This window comes from Schistocerca serialis, chromosome 4, assembly GCF_023864345.2.
Source record: "Schistocerca serialis cubense isolate TAMUIC-IGC-003099 chromosome 4, iqSchSeri2.2, whole genome shotgun sequence".
In the NCBI taxonomy this organism is placed as follows: Eukaryota; Metazoa; Arthropoda; class Insecta; order Orthoptera; family Acrididae; genus Schistocerca; species Schistocerca serialis.
In genome coordinates, this window is record NC_064641.1 from 626,408,000 (window position 1) to 626,431,930 (window position 23,931).

Genomic DNA, 23,931 nt, shown 5'->3' on the forward strand with positions numbered 1-23,931 from the left:
ACCAGAAAAGCGTCCAAACAAACAATATCTGAACACGTGAAGGCGCATTCTCACTGACCAAACCACGCTGAACACATTCTGCTTGTTGTTGGTACATCAAAGGAAATGGAGAACATGCACTCAGTTTGAACAGGGTGGTGTTGCACTGTGCAGAGCTGTGCTTCCAAGGAGTTCTGCTGTTCACAGATAGAAGGGAATGGAATTGTTCTCACAGCAGTGCTGGACTTTAATTCATCATAATTCTGTCAATTTGCATAAAATATTTAAAAATTATATACACAAACCTTCCTCTGTAAGAATGGCAGCAGGGTGGTTATCAATTCATATATGCATAGTCATAAGTATGTTTTTCTCTGTACCAGAAATACTGCTTTACAAACTGATATGTGACATTTCATCTTGCACAGCTTGTAGCTAAAGTTTGTAGCTGTCCTTATACTGTCCAGTGGTCATTGTTGTGAAATCACACAGACATATGCCTTTAGACTTAAAGCTTCTGTTACATAAATTCATTTGTAAATGATCAGCAAGCAGAAATATTTAGAGCTGAATTAATTTAGTAGCCTCCAAACTGGCCATCTGCATGCTATTACAATACAGGGTGAACCAGAACTCAACAGACAAACTTTCTGTGGTGATAGTATGCACCAAATCAATTAGAGAAGTCTGATAAACATGGCCTCTAAAATACATACCTTAAAAGCTATGAACACTTGTTTAGTAGAAAAGATGTTTTATGCAGCAATGAAGATGAAAAGGTGCTCACAGCTCTTAAGTTATGCACTTTACAGCCATATTTACTGCACATTGTTTCTTGTTTTGGTCCATTATATCATCTCCCAATATATGGAAAACAAAGAGCTTACATCAGGAAATATATATCTTGTAGCAGTGAAGACAAACAAGTGTTCATAGCTCTGAAGGTATGTATTTTAGAGCCCATTTTTACTAGACTTTCTCTTGTTTTTGTCCATACTATCACCTCTGAAAGTTTGTCAATCGAGTTCTGGTTCATCCTGTGTAGTCCACAGAATTTACAGTTACATAAACTGAATTGTAAATCTCAACATCTTCAATAGTTTGTAACCAAAATTCATTTCCTATAAAAAAATAAAAATAAATAAATAAATAAATAAATAAAATAAAATAAAACCACCTGTTTCATCAGAGTATCATAACGTTCTGGTTAGTTCCTTGAATTTTTTGTGGATCCTATTCATCATAACCTACTTCAATTTGGAATCTGCCAACTCAATTATAAAAGCACTAAATTTTCACATTGAATATGTGACTAAGTGCTGGCAATTTACATGACTTTCTTTTCTACAGCAGTGTAATAGCACTCCTGATTCACTGGTATCAAATCCACAAACTGGTATGGAGTGAGTTAAAAGATGTAATCATGCACAAAAACAGTATTTTAAATTCGAATTACCCAGGTAAAGGTTTAAATATCTTGTGTCAACTTGTCTGCCACCTGGAACTGGAGCCCAAAGTGGCTCTCCATTACATAGCAAGTCAAAGCCACCAACTCTTCGTTCTTTTCCTGTTAATCTGAAACAGTTCAGTAAGACAGACAGATATAGTAGTGCACTGAATTTATTACAGATTGGCCTCATAATTATTGTCATTTATATGATGATAAACATAAATGAAAATCTTGCAAATTACACAAGTGAACCAAATAGGTGAACTTATCCCTTCAAAAGTTTTAACAATTTTAAGTGATGCAAAAAACATATTTAACTTTTTACTTGCTTTCATATCAAGTATTTTACTTTTTATGACTCATTTACAATCGTTCATAATGTATTTGTGACTTTTATTCATCTAAATATGGTATCCTATCATATGTCAAAGTATTAAATATCAACTCAAAATTGAAGCTTTTTGTATCTTTCTCCTTCCATTTGGAAAAGATACTATTCTTGAACTACCTTTAGTTTTCCATGTTTGAAAATGAAACTCAGAAATATGAATCAAGAATTATATTACAGCATTTTACAGACTATAAGATGCACTTTTTCTTTGAAAAATTGCCGCCAAAATTCAGGTGCATCTTATACTCAAAATTAATATGAAAATGCCCAGTGTTTAATATAAAATTCCTGCCAGTCTAAAAAATGGCCATGTATTCAATGCCATGGGAAACCTAACTCTATCTGGCAACATTGGATTCAATTGGCAGCAGCAGTGCACTGATGCGATGAAGATGAGTTGCAAGGATTCACAAACTTGCTAAAACCATCTCCCTCCTGCCCTACCATCACAAACCCAGAACACTGTCTAGCCTACATCATTGCAGTCTGTGGTACCAGTGAACATGAATTGTAAGTGATTTGTGTTACTGGTAACAGAACAATATTTTTGTTAGTAGCTAATTTTGTAATGGAAAAAAATAAAAGGTATTTATATGATGCAGGCTATAAATTGAAAGTAATAGCATATGCAGAAAATCATGGGAACAATACAGCTGAGTAGCATGTTCACCCTCCACCAACAGAAAAGACCAGTTGCAATTGGCAGGCTAGTAAAGAAGAACTGAAAAAAAGAAAATGAGGAAGACTAAATGTGCAAATAGAGGACTGAATGCAAAACGGCCAAAAGTAGAAGATGGCATATTGAAATGCTTTCAAGGACACTGTCCAAATGGCATTGTAATTCATATAAAATGATTTTAATACAAGGTGTTTGAAAAAGAACTTCCTAGTATTAAGTATAAATTTAATGGGGAAATTAATGAAAAATTATATCATTGAGGACATATCATAAAAGAGAATTCCTTCAAGTTTTGTTAATGTTAGTAGACATCAACGTGGGATACATTTGTTACCCTGCACATGTCGAGATGATATTCCACTTCTTGCCATGTAGTCACCAACATATCAGGTGTAACTGTCCTAACTGCCATGATGGTTCTTTCCCATGTCTCTGATCTTTTCTCTGTACACAACTTTTTTATGTGGCCCCAAAAGAAAATGTCCGGGGGGTTAAGTCTGGGCTTCATGGTGGCCAAGGTATTGGGCCAGCCCTGCCTATCCACCTTCCTGGAAAGTGAACGCACTCCTAATTGTAGACTATGTTTGGACAATGACTTTTTCGGGCTCCAGACACACGAAACACGGATCTGTTCAACAAAATCTTCAGAAGGTCTTGGTCTACCTGACGATTTTGCCTTTAAAACACTACTGGTTACCTTGAATGTCTTTAGCCAATGATGGATGGTTTTTTTTGTAGGTGGTTCTCCACCATACTGACTCAGTTTTCACAAGCCATATAACACACTGCACTTTCTGTTGCAGAGTACACATTGTTGCTGAGTTGCTCTGCACTGCACTGCACATATGCCTGGACTGAACTCAGGGAACAGAGGAAAAAAGAACAGTACTGGTGCCGTCTCAAGGTCAAGTAGACCTGTCAACTGCAGGGGAGCCAAACTTGGAGAGTTGATGAATCAAACATCACAAACTAGAATAGTTTAAGTCACTTTTTAAAGATTCTAGGACACATTAAAACTAGGTAGTTCTTTTTCAAACACCCTGTATATGCTCATAAACTGGTGCTACTTGACAGACCTTAAGTGTGGAGTTGGTTTGTGCTACAGGTTTGTAAAGCATCTTGAACTTAATGTGCAAACTAAAAACAAAATATCTCAGAAAATTCCACAAGAGTACAAAGCAAAAATATTATCTTTCCATCACTTTATTATTCAAAATTGAAAGAAAATCAGTGTGGAATTAAGTCAAATAGTGAAAATGGACAAAACTCCTCTGACATTTGATGTGCTGAGTAACAGAACTGTTGCCATGAAAGGTGCCAAAACTGTAACTACAAAAACAAGTGGACATGAAAAAATACACTACACTGTTGTCCTTCCATGTTGTGCTGATGGTACTAAACTTAATGCAATGATCATTTTCATGTGTAAACAAATGCCAAAACCTTCTGAAATAGCCAGGTGTTCATGTACATGACAAGGGTTGGATGGATGAGGTTGGTATGAAATTATGGATTAACAGAGTATGGGAGAGAAGGAAAGGTACTTTATTGAAGAAGAATTCTCTTCTTTTGCTAGATCAGTTTAGTAGTCATTTAAAAAGTTCTATGAAACAGAAACTGATACAGAGAAATACAGAGCTCAATGTTATTACGGGATGGCTTACTTCACAATTGCAACCATTTGATGTCTCAATAAATAAACAAATAAACCTTTTAAAGTGTATATGAGAGAGGAATGGAACAAATGAATGAGGCACAACATGAATTCAAGCTAAAGGGAGTTTTAAAATGACTTACAATCAAACAAGTATTTCAGTGGATAAAACAGTCATGGTTTAGAGTGAGAGAAGACATTACTGTTGAATCTTTCAAGAAGTGTGGTATAAGTAACACACTCAACAGCAGTGAAGATCAACTTATATAGGAAGAAGACAACTCCAGTATCCTGGTCCGAAAATTTGGACAGCCTGCCAGAAGGCACAGACATAGATGACAGTGCTTGATGGTGCTCCTGTAACCTGCAAGCGCTGCTGTCACAACCACAGTGCTGTGCATGGGTCACCCCGCCACACCAGCCTATTGGCACTTACGGGGGCTCTATAAAGCCGGCAACACAGGGGCTTAGAAGTCAGTCATGTTCTGAGTGTGCTCTTGTATTGCATGCTGTACTCATCATTGTTCAGTTCCTGATCTTGCTACATATAGTCTCTCACTTTGGTTCACTCTTTGGACTTAGCATTCTGCTGTATCCACCCACAGCTGTTGCCGTCATCTTCATTGTTCTCCATAGCTGCTGTCTTTCTGTGGTTCTGGGTAACTCACTACTTTTGCCCATGGCTGGTCAGCCTGTGTCTGCTGGTCATGTTAGGCTTCAGTTATTAGAATTGGCTATGAGGTAGAAAGGCTAACAGTGCATTATGGATGCAAAACGTGTACAGTTCATGGAACAGCAACAGCAACAGCTGCTCCTGCAGCAGCAATTGCTACAGCACTTCCACCAGCAGTTCCAGCAGCAAACAGACCTTTTGCATCAGGAAATGCAGCTCCTGTCAGGCTGGTTACAGGTACAAGTTTCACAACTCATCTCGGCTGTGGTCACCCTCCAGGCGGAGTCCGGCCCACTCGCATTTCTGCCGTTTAACAATACCAAGGAGGATTGGGACACAAGTTTGCAGCAGCTAAACAGCATTTTTTCACTTTTTAGTTTCCGATGATGCTCTCCAGCAGTCACTCATCCTTTCTTGTGCCTTACTGGAGACATTTTTCTTACTTAAGAAGTTGGTTCCCATCTCAAACCCGGTTGCATTCACTTTCAAGATAATGTGTTCATTGGTGTCATCCTATTATTCACAATTGTTTCACATGTTGCATCGCACCTCAAAGCCATCAGTACCACAAGCGGGCCAGTCTTATTGCTCATGGGTGATGGATTTGCAAGTGCTGAATCATATTTCTGATTGTATTTGTTCCAGCCCATCTTGCAAAACCTCATATGCCAATTCCCTGATCCACGACATACTGGTCAAATTGGTTGCTGATCCAGAAGCTTGAACTGCAGCCCTCAGGCTTGACAGTCTTCCCTTGGATGACATACTGAAAATTGCACTTTCTTTCGAGATCACGCAGGCCCCAAATCAATGTCATATGGCCTTCCCCCAGATGGCTGTGATTCAACCACCACTGTGGGAACAAAATTCTCACAAGCCTTCTTCCTGAAGGGGTCATTGTGATTCATCATTTTCAGATGTGTCAATGTCCCTGAGCAGCCAGTCAAGCCTGCAAGCAGAGGGGTCTGCCTTCTTGTCCTGAGTATTTTGTGATGCACCAACAGGCAGACTACCCTGATCAAAAGAGGCACTGCGCCCATGGTGGCAAGGATGGACATCTCTGAACTGCATGCCGCCAGATATCAGGTCAGTTTAATCCCACTCCTAACTTGAATCATGGCACGGCACATGAAACTCAGGCCATTGTTCCCCAGGAAAATCCTTGTGCCCCCCCCCCCCCCCCCTCCACAGTTGTTTACTGATCTCACAACTGCTAACCATCATGTTGACATGGGAGCTACGGTTTCCCTGGTTAATCTTTCAATATACACTCATCTGGGCTACTTGGCATTGACACCACCCTACTATGTGTTGATTGCATATGGTGACAGCCTTATTACCCACAGAGGTCAGTTCTCCACTACGCCTACATACAAGATGGTTACATGACCACTAATGCTGTATATTGCCAACAGTCATTCAGCTGGCAACATTTTCAGCCTGGATGCTTTTTCACTGTTTGGGTTCTCCATCACCAATGAAGGGAGAACCCAATGAAGTTCTGGTCATCTTGGACACAGTTCCCTTCCAAGAACTTGGTTGCCATTGCACCTCTTTTGTGTCTCTGAGTGTGGCCTGAAGCGTATCATGAGTTCTGAGGCACATATTTCTTGCTGTCCAGATGCAGTGCCCCATTTCTGTCAAGAACATCCCCTTCCAGTTTCCTTCAGATGGCTGTTATGCTCTAACTCATTTGCCTTCATGATGCTGGGCTCATTGAACTGGTCAAAACTAGTGCTTGGGCTACACCTCTGGTCATGGTCCAGAAGCCAAATGAATCATTCCAGCTTTTTGGAGATTTTAAGTCAATAATCAGTGCCCAAATTCTGTTGGAAACCTACCCCATATGACATCAAGAGGGCCTTGTCAAGCTTGTAGGAGGTGAATGTTTTTCTAAAATAGACCTTGCTGATGTTTCCTTACAGATTTCACTAGATGAGGAATTGCAACACAATGTCACCAATATGCCTTTTGGCTTATAAAAATGCAAGTAATTGCCTTTTGGGGTATCTTTTGCTCCAGCCATCTTCCAGAGATATCTGTAACAGTTAAGCATGTCCATCCCAGCTTGTACCAATAATTATCTAGATGATGTAATTGTTATGGGTACTATCCACCAAGAGCAACTGCGTAACCTACACAACCTCTTTACTAAGTCGCATGGTGTGGGCCTCAAGTGCCATCTGCACAGTTTTTTCAGGAACAAGTAAACTACCATTGCCGCTTGCTCATCAAAGATGGGATTCAGCCCACTGACTGTAATGTTTCTGCTACTGACTCTCTTCCACGTCCCCAAATACCGCAGGAGTTGCAGGCTTGTTTTGGGAAAAATGAATTATTATTCTAAGTTCTTTCCACCAGTTTTGGAAGAAAGGCATTCTGTTTCAGTGGTATGCAGCCTGTGAGCAGGCCTTCACACAGCTAAAGTACATGTTACGTTCTGTGCTCTGTCTTACCACCTTTTCCCCATCACATCCCCTTGTTTTGCCTGTGGGCACTTCTTCCTAAGGCATTGGTCCTATGATGGTATGGAGCAACTCATCACCAATGTATCAAAAACACTGACATCCTGCCCAATGCAATTTCTTCCAGATCAAGTAGGAAGCATTGGCAATCATCTTTGCCATGAAGAAATTCCATGTGTACCTGTTTGGGACTTGGTTTACCCTCGTTGCAAACCACAAACCTTTAGTAGCACTCTTTGGGCCACACTATTTGCTTTTACAATGGACAGCCAGAAGGCTCTGACATTGGGATCTTTTCCTTAGCTCCTCCAATTATACCATCAAATACAAGCCAACTGCACAACATGCAAATGTTGATTCCCTCTCATGTTTGCCCTCAGGACCAGACCTGGCTTTCAACCAACTGGAGTTCTCCTGTTTTCACATTGATGTGGAACAACAACATACCTCAGATGGGTTTCCCATTACTGCTACTCACATTGTGGCGGACATGCACCACAATTCTCTCTTGCAGTGTGTCATACACTATGTGGGTGGCCCACTTAGTTTTCAAAGTCTGCTGCTGGGCTCGGCTCTCTCATTGTTTGTCCATCATCTCCAATGTGCTCCTGCTGGATGCAGAGGCAGGTACTCACCATGTTGTCATCCATCATGACTACCTTATACTCTCATGTCTTGGGACTCCTCCATTGTGGGCACTGGGGTATGTCACAGATGAAAGCTCTTACCAGGTGACATGTCTATTGACCAGGACTGAACATGGCTGTGGAGGCATGGTGCACTGTTGTTTTGATTGTGCTCAGCATCAGGATGCTCCATCTCAGTCTTTCAAACACTGGCCTTCTTCCATCACCCTTGTGATTGCAGTCATCTAGGTTTTGCTGGCCCCTTCCTCAGCTGAATGTGGCTTATTGTCGTGGATGCTTATTCAAACCACCACTATGTGGTCAGCATGGTGTCCGCCACCACAGCTGGCACACTCAATGTCCTTCTGCAGATTTTTGCCACTGGAGGCCTTCCCTACAACATCGTAACTGACAAGGGGCCACAATTCACAGCTATGGCCTTCGCTCAGTTTTGCACTGCTAATGGCAGCACCTGTGTAGCCCTCCATTTCATCCCTCCTCCAATGGCTAAGTGGAGCGGATGGTACACATATTTAAGCCATGAATGTTGAAGGCTGTGGTTGCATCTACCATGACAGTTGCACTCACAATGTCCCTGAGCACCTACAGGTCCACCCCTGACTATGACTATAGCCCAGCAGAGCTCCTCCATGGCCGAGTGCCATGTACTCGCGTCCATCTCTTGGCACCCCTACCCAAGAAACCCCAGACCCAGTATGCTGGGTGATATCCTCCTGATTTGGCTGTTTGGGCATGTTCCTATGGGGCAAAGCCCTCATGGATGCCAGCTATTATAGTAGTCTATCATGGGTGCCACCTTAGAATGATTGACATCACACGAGGTTTGGAGCATCAGCACATGAACCAACTCTGTCCCTGCCTCCAGCCTATCCCTCCAGCAACAGATTGATCTGAGTTGCTTCCTCATGAGTACTATTTCTCTCGAGGATACCAGTGGCAGCTCCCATGGGCAAGGGTATGGAGACTTCACCACAGCCTCCGTCTGCTTTGTGTACATCCCCCACATTGCAGTTTCCCAGGGCAGTGTCTTAAGTCCCACGTTCCTTCTCCCAGCTGGTGGCCTCCACTGATGAGACACCACTGGATCACCACCTAAAACATCGGCCAGGTTGCTTCCTCCCTGTATGCCCATTTTGGGAGGGGAGGGATCTGCTATCCCAGTCTGACAATTTGGACAGCCTGCCAGAAGGCATGGACATAGATGACAGCTGCTAGGCAGTACTCCTATAATCTATGAGTGGTGCTATCAGTGCCACAGTGCTGAACACAGGCCATGACCTCCATGCCAGCCTATCGGCACTTATGGGGGCCCTATAAAGCCAGTAGTGCAGGGGCTCAAATGTCAGTCATGTTCTGAGTGTGCTCTTGTATTGTACATTATACCCATCATTGTCCAGTTCCTGATCTTGCTACATCTAGGCTCTTTATTTGGTTCACTCTTCAGACATGCCATTCTGCTGTATCCATCCATGGCTGTTGTTGGCATCTTGGCATCTTCATTGTCATCCACGGCTGTTGTCTTTCTGTGGTTCTGGGCAGTTCAGCGCCATCACCCTTGGCTGGTCTGCCTGCATCTGCTGATAATGTTGGAATCCAATTACTAGAATAATGATGACACAGAAGCAGAAGAACAACAAAGTTCAGATGATGAATTTTAGGGATTTTAAAGGTCAGTTTGGTTTTATAAACTAAGATTTTCTTTTAGTCTGGCTTTGCAGTGTAATAATAAAAATGGCAAAAATGTTTTTTTTTTTTTTTTTTTAAATTGCTTAAAAATTAAGAAGTGTTATAGTCCATAGCATCTTATAGTCTGTAAAATATAGTAAAGTAGATAAAGTAATGTTACTGACAACAACCAAATCTGAAAGAAATGGAGCACTAACATGGAAACTGAGTTTTAGAACTAATGGTTACTGTTGTGATATTAAGGCAACAGAAAATCGGAATAAGTTTAGCAAAACTAAACCAAGTTTTGAATCCTTAAAATTCTCTGCTTTTCCTCATATAATTTCCTTATTATGCTTGACTACATATATTTATAATGTAAATGGACAGATAAAATCTACTCATCAAGCGGCGGCAGGGGAACACACACACAAAAGGATTTAACTTTTACAAGCTTTCAAAGCCAGTGGCTCTTTCTTCTGGTGGAAGAGTTGAAGGGGAGGGAAGAGGGGCGAAGGAAAAGGCCTGGAGAGGTTTAGGGAAAGGGGTACAGTTTAGAAAAGTTACCTAGAACCCCAGATCAGGACAGACTTATTGGACAGAAGGAGAAGGAAAGACTGATTGTTGGGGACTGCACTAGACCACATTTGGAAATCTGAGAGCTTAAAGGTGGTAGACAGGATAATATGCAAAACAAAGATCACTAGTGAAAGATTGTTCAAGGTGTGAAAAGCTGAAATCATTGTACATAACAGAGGTGGGAGGGGGGATGGCAAAATATAGACAAGTCAGAAAATGAGAGGTGTGGAAAACTAAAATGGAGTGAAGAAAGGAGTAGTTACTGTGACAAAAGTTCTGAGATGGAAGGAATTAACATAAATTAAGGCCAGGTGAGTGGCAACAACCAAGAATATGTTGTAGTGCTAGTTCTCAACTGCGGAGTTCTGTGAAACTGGTTTCTGGGGGGAAGAATCCAGATGGTGTGTGTAGTGACACAGGCACCGAGGACATGACTGTCCTGTTGAGGAGTGTGCTTTGCAACAGGATATTGTGTGTTGCCTGTATACATCCTCTGCCCATGCCCATTCATCCTGATTGATGACTGGGTGATACAATGCCAATGTAAAAGGCTGAACAGTGTTTACATGACAGCTGGTATATGACGTGTCGTTTCACAGGTCGCTCTCCTTTTGATAGGATATTTTTTGCCAGTTACAGGGCTGGAATAGATGGTGGTAGGAGGGTGCAAGTCTTGCACTGGAGACATCACAGGGGTAGGTGCCATAGGATAGGGAGATGGGTGCAGAAGGAGCATAGGGTCCAACAAGGATATTGAGGAGATTGGAAGGGTGACAAAAAGCTATTCTAGGTGTGGTGGATAAAATCTCAGACAGAGTGGCTCTCATTTCAGGGCATGATTTTAGGAAGTGGATGATCGATACATTCAAGAGCAGAATAATACTATTGGGTAGCAAGTGGTGTACTGTGAAGTTGTTATTTGGAGGGATCAGCAGTACCAGGATTGGATATGATGGCCTAGCAAATCTGCTTTCGAACTAGACTCTTGGGATAATATGTCCAGTGAAGACTGAAGTGAGAGTGGTGGTGTATTGCTGGAAAGAGTCTGCATCTGAACAAATACGTTTGCCTCGATTGCCAAGGCTATGTGGCAAGAAACATTTGACGTGGAAAGGATGGGATCTGCCAAAATGTAAATACCGTTGTTTCTAAGTGGGTTCTATATGAACAGAAGTGTGTAGCTGGCCTTTGGTGAAGATGATATAAACATAAAGGAAAGTGGCTTGGGATTCAAAATAGGGCATGTGAAATTTAATTAGGAGAAGGTAGTTAGAGATTCTAGGAATTTTAACAGGTCAGCCTCACCATGAGTCCATACAGCAAAGTTGTCATCAATGTATCTAAACCAAACCAGCAGCTGAAGGCTTTTAGATCCCAGGAAACCCTCCTCCAAGCAACCTGTGAAAAGGTTGGGCTAGGAAGGAGCCCTCCTGGTTCCCTAATTTGTTTGTATGTCTGCCCCTCAAATGTGAAGTAATTGTTGGTAAGTATAAAGTTGATTAAGATGAGCAAGAAAGATGTCATAGGCTTGGAATCAGGTGGGCATTGACTGAGGAAATGTTCAGCAGCAGCTGACAGACCATGTACATGCATTATGTTGGTATAGAGGGAGATGGCATCAGTGGTGACAAGCAAGGTGTGTGATGGGAGTGGGACGGGCACAGATTTCAGATGATCTAGGAAATGGTTGGTATCTTTAATATAGGAGGGAAGTATTTGTACTATGGGTTGCAGGTGTTGATCAACTAACGCAGATGTACACTCAGCGAGTGCTTTGAAGCCAGTAACTATAGGATGACCAGGATGATTGGGTTTGTGGATCTTAGGAAGAAGGTAAAAGGTGGGTGTTCATGGTTTGGGTGGGTTGAGAAGTTCTATGGACTGAGATGTAATTCCTTGTGAGGGGCCTGAAGTTTATATATAAAAATCTACTTCTATATAGCTACAGCGGCATCCACTGGTGAAGTGCATTGTAAAAGGTTCTTGCTAATTTCAGTTTGTTCTTATTCCATTAGTGTATGGTGTATAGGAAGAATTATTGCTTTAATGCCTTTGTGTGCATTGTAATTAGCCCAAGCTAGTCCCTTACAGAAGTAAACCACAGGTTTTGTAATACACATCCAAATTCATTACTTAATAGTGATTCTTGCTTCTAGGTTTTGATGTTTTGTGCTATGCACAGTTTTATATTCCTGAATATTTAATGCAAGCTGCCTGCCTTTGCATCACTTTGAAATCTTATCAAGATATGACTGTATATTTACGCAGATTTTTCAGATAGTTAAATGAATAAGCATAATCTTTTTAAGAAAGCACACTGTGGTCTGAAGTGGGAGGATTGACTGTACCACAGTTAAAAAAAGTGGAACTTGAAGCCCTTAACAAGGATGACTGTGTCACAGGTACATTCTTAGATCTGTCCACAGTCTTTAACACTGTTGACCTAAAAATACTATTAAACAAACTAGAGATATTAGATGTAAGAGGAATAATAAATGATTGGTTCCAGTCTCACTGGAAAAGTAGAGTGCAAAAGGTAGAGATAGTTCTTGCATCTACTGATGATAAATTTTTAGTATGACAATTGTTAAACAAGAAACATGTAAACATAGATATGTCTCAGGGTAGTGTACTGAGCCCACTTCTGTTCTTAATAAGTATCAATGACTTTCCAGACAGCTTAAGACACAGAGGAAAATTCTCTTTGCTGACAACAGCAACAGTATAGTCACTGATAAAACAGCAGGACTAAGAGAGAAGATAAAATAGACCCTCAAGATTGCCTACTAGTGGCCAATATGTAATAAATTAACATTGAACATAAAGAAAACAAACAACATGTACTTCAACACAAACATGGAAAGCAACTCTGTCTCAATGAACATAGATGATAAACCTGTACATTGACTAGCAAACATAAAGTTTTTGGAGATAAACTTTAATTGTCAGTTAACATGAAATGAACACAAAAGCATACTGGCAAGAAGAATATATCACGAGCATGTTATGTTTGAAGGATTCTAGCAGAATCTATAAAAGACAATGTCTCATGGTGCATAGTATTCCTACATGCACTCACTTCTTAGGTATGGGATTCTTTTCTAATGATCAAAGGTGCACACAATTTTAAAACTTCAGAAAAGGTTCAAAATAACTATAACCAAAAGAAATGGCCAGGCTTATTCTAAAGGACTATTTAAAGAACTGGATATTATTACTGCATTCAGTGAATATATCTATCACCTGTTGTCCTATCAGGGAAAAATTAGTAGTATTTCATTAATGTTCTATATATAATCATAGAACAAGAGCCAATTTTGACTTGCATTTACCTAGGAAAACACACAAAAAAACCTGAAACAGTATCTTCTACCAGAAAAGAAAATTGTATAACAAATTGCCCAAGGAGTTGAAAAATAATATTAAAATACATACACATCACCTGACAAAAAGGTAAAGCACCCATAAGGGGAGGAAGAAACAAAATTAAACTCTACAGATTGAGAGAGTATGTGGCGTTATTCCAGTGATTACAAAATTGAGTAGAATTTGGCACTATGAGCCCACTAAGCAACATTAGATGCAAGTATTGATTCAGTTGGGAAAGGTATCATAAACCTATTGTATCCTCTTCTGAGGCAAGTTTGCCATACAACTTTTGTAATATGGATAATGGCCATAAGATGGAGGTGATATTCAACATGGTTCCACACACATTCTGGGCATCTTGCTGGCCATGGTAGTACCTCAGCATTATGCAGCTAGGTCATAGAGCCACATGCCTTGAGGTGACAAGCATTGTCCTGTAGTAAAATGGCTGTAGTGTCGCATGAAAGGTAACATGTAAGGACAGGATGCTTATGACGTACTGTTGTACCATCAGAGATCTCTCAGCCACTGCCAGTCCTGATGTTAGACCGTATCTAATGGTCAATGATGTCAGGAATAACACCACTGTGCCTCTCAAAAACATCAGAAGCCCACTATCGTGAATAATGAAACAGTGTGGTTTCACTCTCTGTGGTTCTAGTAAAGCCAACCAGTACCATTAAAGAATACCAGAAAGCTCTTCACTAGTTTTTTATTGGACACAATTTCTTCAGGACTTGGTTACCTGAATATTCTGTGTATTTTGAGCTCCACCACCTTGTATGGGAAGGTTTGGTGTGGTGCAGTTCCATCACCCTCTCCACACTATCTTCACATAGAGCTTCTATTTTTATACCCATCACATGTTGGTTTTTCTTAAAGTTACAATGGCCTGTCACTAGCTCTACCAAGAGTTTAGTCTGTCTCCTGTTCAAGCCCAGGATTAGAGAACTCACCTTTCTATTACATCAAAGGACTGTCCAAAAAGGGTAATACAAGTATGTGCTGATGAATCAACAATTACAACTAAACTATACATCTGGTTCACATCGTACTGTATAAACATTAACTTCACTGAGACACAAGTTACAAAACTTAAAACAAATCAACTTTTTAGCCATTAATCACTATGAACTATATTTAACTCTGTATGTAAAGTTCCTTAGGATATACCTAGATTACAAACCAAAATGGACTCATTCAAAAAACTCCAGTTTGATGGTTTTTGCCTTAGATGTATTTCTCATTGTTCATACAAACAAAATAGTTTCAACTTAGAGATAAGAACAATAGCTAGTTTTAATACATTATTTCTCTTTTATATTAACAAATTTTCCTGGATAATGCATCTAATGTAAATAAATTATTCATCCATAAAACCAAGCAAAAAGACTAATGTTTAAAATAGCTAAACATATATTTAGCAGAGAGTGCTACAAAATCTTAGAAGTCCTACATTCACTTTCCAGTAAATTTTTTGCTCAATTGTATTTGCTGCTAATAATAAAAATCAGTTGCAGTTGAATACTGACTTACACAACCATGATACAAGATACCAGTATACAAACAACTTTCATGAAAAATTGACTCATTGTGTACTTTTTAACATGGGTTTCAGTACTCTGTTGCAAAGGTGTTTGCCATGTTACCATAGAAGTGAAGAAAGAAATAAAGAATCCTTGTGATTGTAAAAGAAAACTAAGAAGTATTAGTAGGGTCTTCTTCTAAAAATTACCTAAATTTGTGAATTGAAAATGCCTTTTAGTAGCCTGCCAAGAAACAATGCTAATTGCAAATAGGTCTCTATTCTTACAGAATATTGATAACTGTTCCTCTTGCATAAATATAACTATAATAATGATGTGTTATAAAATAAACAGCAGGTATTTTACTAAATTTAGCCTGTATGATGTTTTATAGTAAATAACAATTTGATAATAGCTCATTATTAATAGGCCTACAGTTTAGAGAATTTGTTCTTAACAGGTGTTTCTCTACCTTGAATCTTTAGTCATTCCTCATATCCTTCGTGAACAGACATGTAGTACACAATGACTGAGTGAAAGGAAATAATCCCTTAATGACTGTTAGGATGAATTTTCTCTTGTTTAATGTGTGTGAAATGTTGCACCAAGAACTAATTTTCTGAAAATCTGCTGATTTCAAAGGATATTATCTTCTATAAAAGAAAGTATCATTTGGAAATAATCTTGTAAAGCTGGAAATATCACCATTTGCCAGAGCAGATGGGAGGAATACAACAGGAAATCATTTATCCTGATCCATGTAAAAGATAAGATATTCTGTGAATGTTGTCTTTCTCATGCAAGAATGAGTAAAAAGCTCTTGCAGAAGCCTACAAAAAGGGTTGTTTCCTATAGTCATTTGGATATCAACATTCATACTATGTTCAGCTGTCTGTTGTACAATTTTATAGTAAGCTGACATTCGTGCTATTGGACTATACCACGAATTTTACAGTTTTGTGTACTTAAATAGCATGAAAGGGCAGCTAAAACTGACAGCAGATCCTTAGGTATCCTATACAGACTGTAACAAGAAATCATTTTGTATGGTCACCTTGAGTTTGTGTAGTCTCTGTTTTAAGGTGACTGACAGTACTGTCAATGACTTCATGTCTTCAATTTCTGCACTTACCAGTTGTTATACATAGGAGCTATGGAAGACAAAATAAAGAACAGAACAAGGAAAAGGAAAACCAGACAGAAGACAGGATTCCAACTTTCCATCTATAATGCATTTGTGCAGCAAATATGTGAACAAACAATGTTACTCCAATTGGTGTTTTATAACTGACTAAACATTCCTGGGTTTTTATGAAAGCCATGGAGAAATAATTTTTTTTTCTCAAATTCATTGGAGGATTTTTGAATAGTTTTTCTCCAAGTTTTTCTGAGTCAATTTAATTTCAGTTTACCTATACAAGACTTTGTCATTGCTTTTGTACCAACAGTGTAGCTCTCACTGCTGCCATAATGACGTACCAATAAAATTATTAAATATGGTGAAGCCATACCATTGCTCAACCAGTGCTGTGGTAGATGAAAATGGTTCAAATGGCTCTGAGCACTATGGGACTTAACTTCTGAGGTCATCAGTCCCCTAGAACTTAGAACTACTTAGACCTAACTAACCTGGGGACATCACACACATCCATGCCCGAGGCAGGATTCGAACCTGCGACCGTAGCGGTCGCGCGGTTCCAGACTGAAGCACCTAGAACCGCTCGGCCACTGCGGCCGGCTGTGGTAGATGCATGTTCAGCATAATTTAACATCAGTATGTGACTAAAAAGATCCCTCTAAGTCCCAGAAGTATAATATTATATTCCTTTCACAGCTCTTTTTCTGCATTAGTAATAACTTGTTCAATGACAGGTTTGTGACCATCAGTATCTGCTGTTAAGCTACAGAACTGTTGATGAAGAGAAGGCCTATAATGTGGAATGGGAATGGCTTATGCAAATAATCTATAACTCTTCATTATTATGTAATATAATTATAAAAGCATCAGATTTATCATCTAGTGCAGTTGATGAATGGTTACCAATTGAATTGCTCTTAGTGGTTAATGGAAGCTAAAAGTTTGTGTGACAAAGCTCTACTACTGTCTAAATATTATAACATGCTTGAACCAAAGTTTTATAAATTTTTGTTTAGGTTTTCTGCCCGTAAAATGTAAGTATGATGTGGCATCACTGGCTGGTTCAAATGGCTCTGAGCACTATGGGACTTAACATCTGTTGTCATCAGTCCCCTAGAACCTAGAACTACTTAAACCTAACTAACCTAAGGACACCACACACAGCCACGCCCGAGGCAGGATTCGAACCTGTGACTGTAGTGGTCACGCGATTCCAGACTGAAGCGCCTAGAACCGCACGGCCACACCAGCTGGCAGCATCACTGGCCATTATGCTGAATTTGAAACCCAATGTCAGATGTTTTCCTTCTTAATTTCAGGCTACAGCATGGTATGGACCAGCCAACACAGTATTGAGCTGAAACCTGACTCATAATCAAGGATGACTACATACTGCTGGAACCTGTTCTGCATGCAATGTGGAGCATCAGATGGCATCTCTAGCAGTCATGTTGTGGGTATCCAATGTATATCTGATCACCAATAAATATTTTTTATTTAGCATTTATCATTTCTATGAAGTTTTTGAAGTTTACTTTTGTAATTTTAAATAGTATTGTATATTCAGTGTTTGTATAAATAGTAGCAATCTCTACACAGGAGACAGTTCTGTTCTGTCTGTATGTTGGTGTATGTAATAAATGTGCTTTCAGTGCTAACTGTTGTACTTTACTGATGACCCTGTTTAGCATTTGGACTTGACTGTGATTATGGTGTGACATTGTTTGGTGAAGACATAGGGTACTTCGAAACATCTACATTACCATGGCTCTAATTAGACAGTGTAAAAACTGCTGCCTGCAAGGGCAGGAACTAGAACACAATCAAGGACGAAATAAATAAATAACATTTGGATGAAAGAAAAGTAGTATGACCAACTCCCAAATGTGGTACCTATGATAGTTGCACAAGGCCACAATGAACACACATCTCTCATGTACCAGGCTATAAGAGAAGAGATACGGTGATTTATGGCAGTCAGAAATGTCAGACCATGTATACAAGAGATAGTAGCTATGAATATAGACCCATTTGTTAGGAGGTAACAGAGAATATTGAAGAAGAATGTTGGATGTCTGCCACCAGTTGAACATACCAAGAGGAATAGACTAAGCCAAATCGGACTGATGCAACAGCCATCAAACAAATATCCAGCATCTGACCAACACAAATACACGTACAATGAACTCCTCTACCAAGTGTTACATCATGCAGAAGAATAAATATTTGGAGGGCAGTGGACAACATCCTGGTATGTTTCCAATATGGAAATCATACCAGATATGTGTTCAATAAGTAATACCCCATGAAATGTCAACTATTATAATAGTCCTATTCGCAGAGTCAACTGCAGACGATTATAGTTGACTTCTAGAATGAAGACCATAGCCACACCTTGGACAAGGTTGCTGCCCAACATGTCATAGCTGTTCCCCATCACTTTACAGGGGTACCATCCACTGACTTATTCACCACATTCAGGTAAACTAAACAAGGTGACCATCTATAGAGGTGTAGCCATTACAGATGAAATCTTTCATGGAAGACAGTTATCGAGATGTCACGAAGCCTTATTGATGTCATCACGATGGTCGCCAGTTGACTCAGGGACTACTTTTTCTGTAATGTCTAATGTTCTTCATTGTCAGCTAAAGTAGGCTATGTTCCATGATATGAAAATGACTGTGCTGAATGTGGTAAATGGGAAGTATGTCCAACTGACAAAAACATGTTTTGCAAGAATGGCAGAACACAGCCCTATGAATCTCTCACTTGAACAGAATGTAGCCCCCCGTTAATTGTTGGATGGGATTTATTGCAGGTATCAAACAATTATAGAGTGTGGAAGATCAGCACTCCTGATTGATGAATCTATTCAAACATGCAAACACAACAAAGATTGTTCGGGGTGGCTATCTGCCATTTAAGTTATTTTATCCTGCCAGCACCAACAATATGAGTTCCAGTTGTTAGTCACGTTATTCAATTAAACTGCAAAGCTTTTTGCGACTGCAAAAAGCTACTCTGGCCCACAAAATATATTTACATACCAGCAGTGATCATAAGCATTGCATGTGGTCAAGGAGAATTTCGGATCACTAATTATCATGAGCATCCACAATTCTTTCCAGAGAAAGGCACAGTGAAACCAATCCAGACAGGCAGCTTAGTGCCACTGAAAAAGATTCATGTACCGGTACCAGTACAGACAATTTAGTGAAGGAAACTACTATTGGACAGCCAAAAGCATTCATCCTGACTGAGGGACAACATTGGCGAGTGTTAGCTGAGCTGCAGCAATTTTCAGATGCTTTCAAATCAGGAGTGGAGAAAAGACAGACCAAGTAGAGCATGGTACAACACTGTATCAACGCAAGTGGAGAAGATGTTGCAAGATGACAGTATTGAACTGTCAGAGTGTCTTTGGTCCTCTCCTGTGAGCCTTGAGAAGAAGAAAGACAGCACAGGGCATAACACATCACCCACCTTCAAGCGTATGATGGACTATCTGCTTTGGCACCTTAATTCGATGATGTGTCTTTGCTATCTCGGTAACACTGTCGTTTTCTCAAAGACGTTTGAAGTACCTCTGAGGTGCATGACAGCCATACTGAAGCGTGTTCAGACTGCAGGCCTGCATCTGAATCTGAAAAAATGCCTCTTTGCCAACCAAAGGATATAAATAGTGGGGCTTCTAGTTAATGGCGATGGAATCACACCAATCTAGAGAAAATAAAAGCAGTTACAGATTTTTCGGTTCCTTGGCACATTGGTGATGTGAGGAATTTTGTCAGAAGGTGTTAGTACTACTGGGGATCCAAAAAGGACCTCTATACCAAAGCACACCCCTTGAAAAAACTACTCCAGGGAGATAACAAATTTTCCTGAAATGAGGGCAAAGTCTACCTTTCCTTGTCCTAAAGGAGACACTAACATCTTCTGCAGTCCTGGCATTTTCTGACAAAAATAATGAGACACGACTTCACACCTATGCTAGTGGCTATGGGATAGGTGCAGTTCTAGTGCAAATTCGGAAAGGTTCTGAAAATGTGTTAGATCATACTGCCAGGGTACTACCTAAGTTCAAGAGGAACTGACAACTGACACGGGGGGACCACGACTTTGGGATCATTGTTTTTCTTCAAAGTTTGTATATTTTTAGTAGGACAGTAAAACAACGTAATATGCAAGTAGGAAGGTGTACCACTCTGTCAATTCCTAGAAAATCGCAAAAAAGCTTTATGCGTCTATTATGTAAGTCACGTATCTGAGGTGCTCCTCATAAAGAGTCAGTGTGGGCCAGCGATTAGCGTACGTGCTGTGCAAGAGTGTCGTGGATGAGGCAACGGTTTAGATCCAGTTTACTTTAGTTTTTAATCTACCTTTTTTTTTAGCGCTGTTCACTTTATTTAATTTATATGACGTTTGAGAGGGAATATAATGGAAAAAACCACGTGTATTTTCACTAAATTGTTGTGAATTTCATATGTTATTTGACCATTTACTACTTGCAATTAAATTTTCAAGGACGAGAGACAGGCTTGGAAAGCACAAGTCAAACCTCGATAAACAGTGATGCGAATGAAGTTATCCACAATCAGTAATATAGTATGTCACTGTGTGCCAGACCACAAGAGTAATATACGGTTACTCGTCGGATGTGCTCTCGACATCACACACATACAGACATGGAAAACATAAATTGAAACACGTGTTTTTTTGCATTACATTACGTCTTAAATGTCATATGAATGAAATAATATAACCAACAATGAAAAAAATAGATTCATTATTAAGTTGGAAACCGAGTCAGACCATCGCCTGATAGACCTCGTCTTCTGTAGCTCGAATGCTAATCACTTGATCACCTTGTACTCAAACATCCAGCACCTACGCACAGATACAGAAGAGACATAACAGACGCGTAAAACTTCTCCTGTGATTTTCTCGGAATTGCCAGAGTAGTGCCCCTTACTATTTGCATATTATGTTGTTTTGATGGCCTACTAAAGACGTACGAAGTTTGAAGTAAATCTGTGATCTCAACATTGTGGCCTCCCCTTGTGAGAAAGATTGCCTTGTTTGAACCATCAATAAGTTCCAAACGTATTTATTTGGCAAGCCATTCAGTGTTCTGATGAATTACGAGTCTGTATATCGGTTGACCAGCATGAAAAATCCATCAGGTTAACTGGCGAGATGGTTACTGAAGCTTAAGGGGGTATGTCGTCACAGTGATATAAAAGCGGACGCAAACATAGGGATGTCGACTGCATGTCAAGGAATCCTGTGGCCGAAACCAGCAGTGTGCATGAAGTCTCAGTCATCGCTGCAGTGAATAACTTGGCTGCTGAACAGAAGGAAGATCTAGTACTGCCGAAAACCAGAGAAACCTTGAAGAAAGAGGAACTGGTCATAGGAGATTTCCAGTTTATGAAAGGAAATTGTCTAAGAGGAATTGTGGTCGAATAGGGTGTAAATGGTTGCTCATCATACCAACTTCTCTATGGCCAATTATCCTGATTTATTTCCGGAGTGCTCCAACATATGGTCACCTGGGATTCGTCAAGACTCCAGAGAGAACGGACGCAGGTATCACTGACAAGGTTTCCACAGATCCGTTAGACACTATGCGAGCTACTGCAACGAATGCAATTGAAGCATGTGCCACAGGTACTTCCGAGCCATCAGATACCAATTCTGCTTGCGTCGGCGCCATTCCATCAGGTTCGAATCGATATCATTGGGAGGTTTCCAAGGCTTACAAATGGGAATCGATGGATAATAGTCTGCACTGACTACTTGAGCCGCTATGTTATCACCAAAGCTGAACTGAATGCCAAATTTCTGGAAATTGCAAGGTTACTTGTAAAAAAAATAATTTGACACACAGAGCATCATGAGTGATGATTTTTAATTGTGGAAAGGTTTTCCAGTCTCGACTAGTAGGAGAGGTAAATTCGCACTGTTTTATCACCTACAGGATGAGAACTACAGACTACCCACGGACGAGTTATCTCAAAGAACGCTTTAATGAGACGTCTGCAGAAGAGGTAGACTGGGATACAAATCTGCCCATCATCACATTCGCATATAAGACAGCGAAACAAGAACCTACAGGCTTTATACTGCTCCCTCTGATCCACTGTCATGAGGCCGAAACAACAATGGATACTTGGCTCGTTTCAGCCGGACGATACTCAGAATGGATACGTAAAACAGCTCATCAACAGGACCGGAGAAGCAGACAGTTAGCTCGCATATGATCCCTGAACGCCCAGAAGGACTGAGAACGCGAAGGACCAGCCAGTGAGATACAGCCCGAAAGACTTGGTACTGTTTTTATACCTGTACAGAAAGTGGGACAGTCGGAGAAGTTAGTAATAGGCTACCTTAGACCGTATAGTATCCTTTGACGTTTGTCGGATGTCGCATACAAAATCTAGGATTATGGCCCTTTAGCAAGAAGGCTAAACCACAGAGACGTCTTCCATTTCCTCCATGTGGAGCCGTGCTACAGCCCTGAAACGCAGATTAACGATGGGGGTTTATTGTAAACTGAAAGCGAGCTCAATGATCGTGAAGCTTTGACAGAAAGGGCTACCTTTGATGCTCATCAGAGGGACGAAGATGTGACAACACGACCCAAACACGACGATTCTCTAGCGCTGCCTTATAGAGGGCCACTGACGAGATCTATACCTAGGCCGCTGTAGTAGTTTCCAGTGAGATCTTCTAAAACAGAAGATCGCTGTTTCTCCAGAGGAGAGCAAGCTGTGAGTCCCCAGTTCAAATTTGATCACCAGCAGTATTTATTATTCACTATTTATCGTTTCTAGAAGGTTCTAGAAATGTATTATGTTTGTAATGTTTAGATATTCTGGGGTATTCAGTGTTTTTATAAAAAGCAGTACTCTCAATCTGAGGGGGGGAGGTTCTGTTCTGTCTGCACGTTGCAGTAAAACTCCAGTGGCAGACGTTACAAGAGAGGCATTGTGCATCACGGAGAGACTTACTATTAAAATTTGGAGAGAACACTTTTCAATAAGAGTCGGACAACATGTTACTTCCTCTAGCTAATTCAGAGGCTTACTGACAATCATTCTTCCCACGCGCCATTCGCGAGTGTAGCAGGGAAGGAGTTTCAGTTAGTGGTACCCTCCGCCACACACCATTTGGTGGCTTGAGAGCATGGTGTAACTGTAGAGAAACGTGCTTCCAGTGCTACGTGTGACAACCCTGCATTTGGATTTGGACCTGATTGCGGTTACGACGTGACGCCGTGAACAATGTACAAAACCTTATGACAGTAATCCCTATAAGCACAAAGAATAGGAGTTGAAATGTTTGCAGTTAGTAAGTTAACGTACTTTGATGAACGACAGTGATACCAGAATGCTTGTCGTATTCTGCAGTGACGCATCTTAGATGTCAGTGCCAGGCATTACGAATTTGTGAGAAGCGAATACTGAACTACATTCTGTTGTACTGTATTGGTACTCTTTCGTCATTTTTTGTACCAGGTTCAATAAAACATGGGGCAAGTCATTTGAGAAATTGTGTGTGGATTCTTATTTTTCAATGATATCAAATGGTTCAAATGGCTCTGACCACTATGGGACTCAACATCTATGGTCGTAAGTCCCCTAGAACTTAGAACTACTTAAACCTAACTAACCTAAGGACATCACACAACACCCATTCATCACGAGGCAG

At 40.3% G+C, this 23,931-nt stretch overlaps 1 protein-coding gene across 1 annotated transcript in view; it reads right to left on the reverse strand.

Moving 5' to 3' along the window:
• Positions 1-1,011: 1,011 nt before the first annotated feature.
• Positions 1,012-23,931, reverse strand: part of LOC126474646 (probable tubulin polyglutamylase TTLL9) — a 141,298-nt gene continuing 118,378 nt past the window's right edge. The window contains exons 9-10 of the mRNA XM_050102125.1: positions 1,436-1,554; positions 1,012-1,100 (exon numbers count right to left, since the gene is read on the reverse strand). Coding sequence (XP_049958082.1) covers positions 1,012-1,100; positions 1,436-1,554 — 208 coding nt within the window. The remainder of the gene's footprint in view (positions 1,101-1,435; positions 1,555-23,931) is intronic.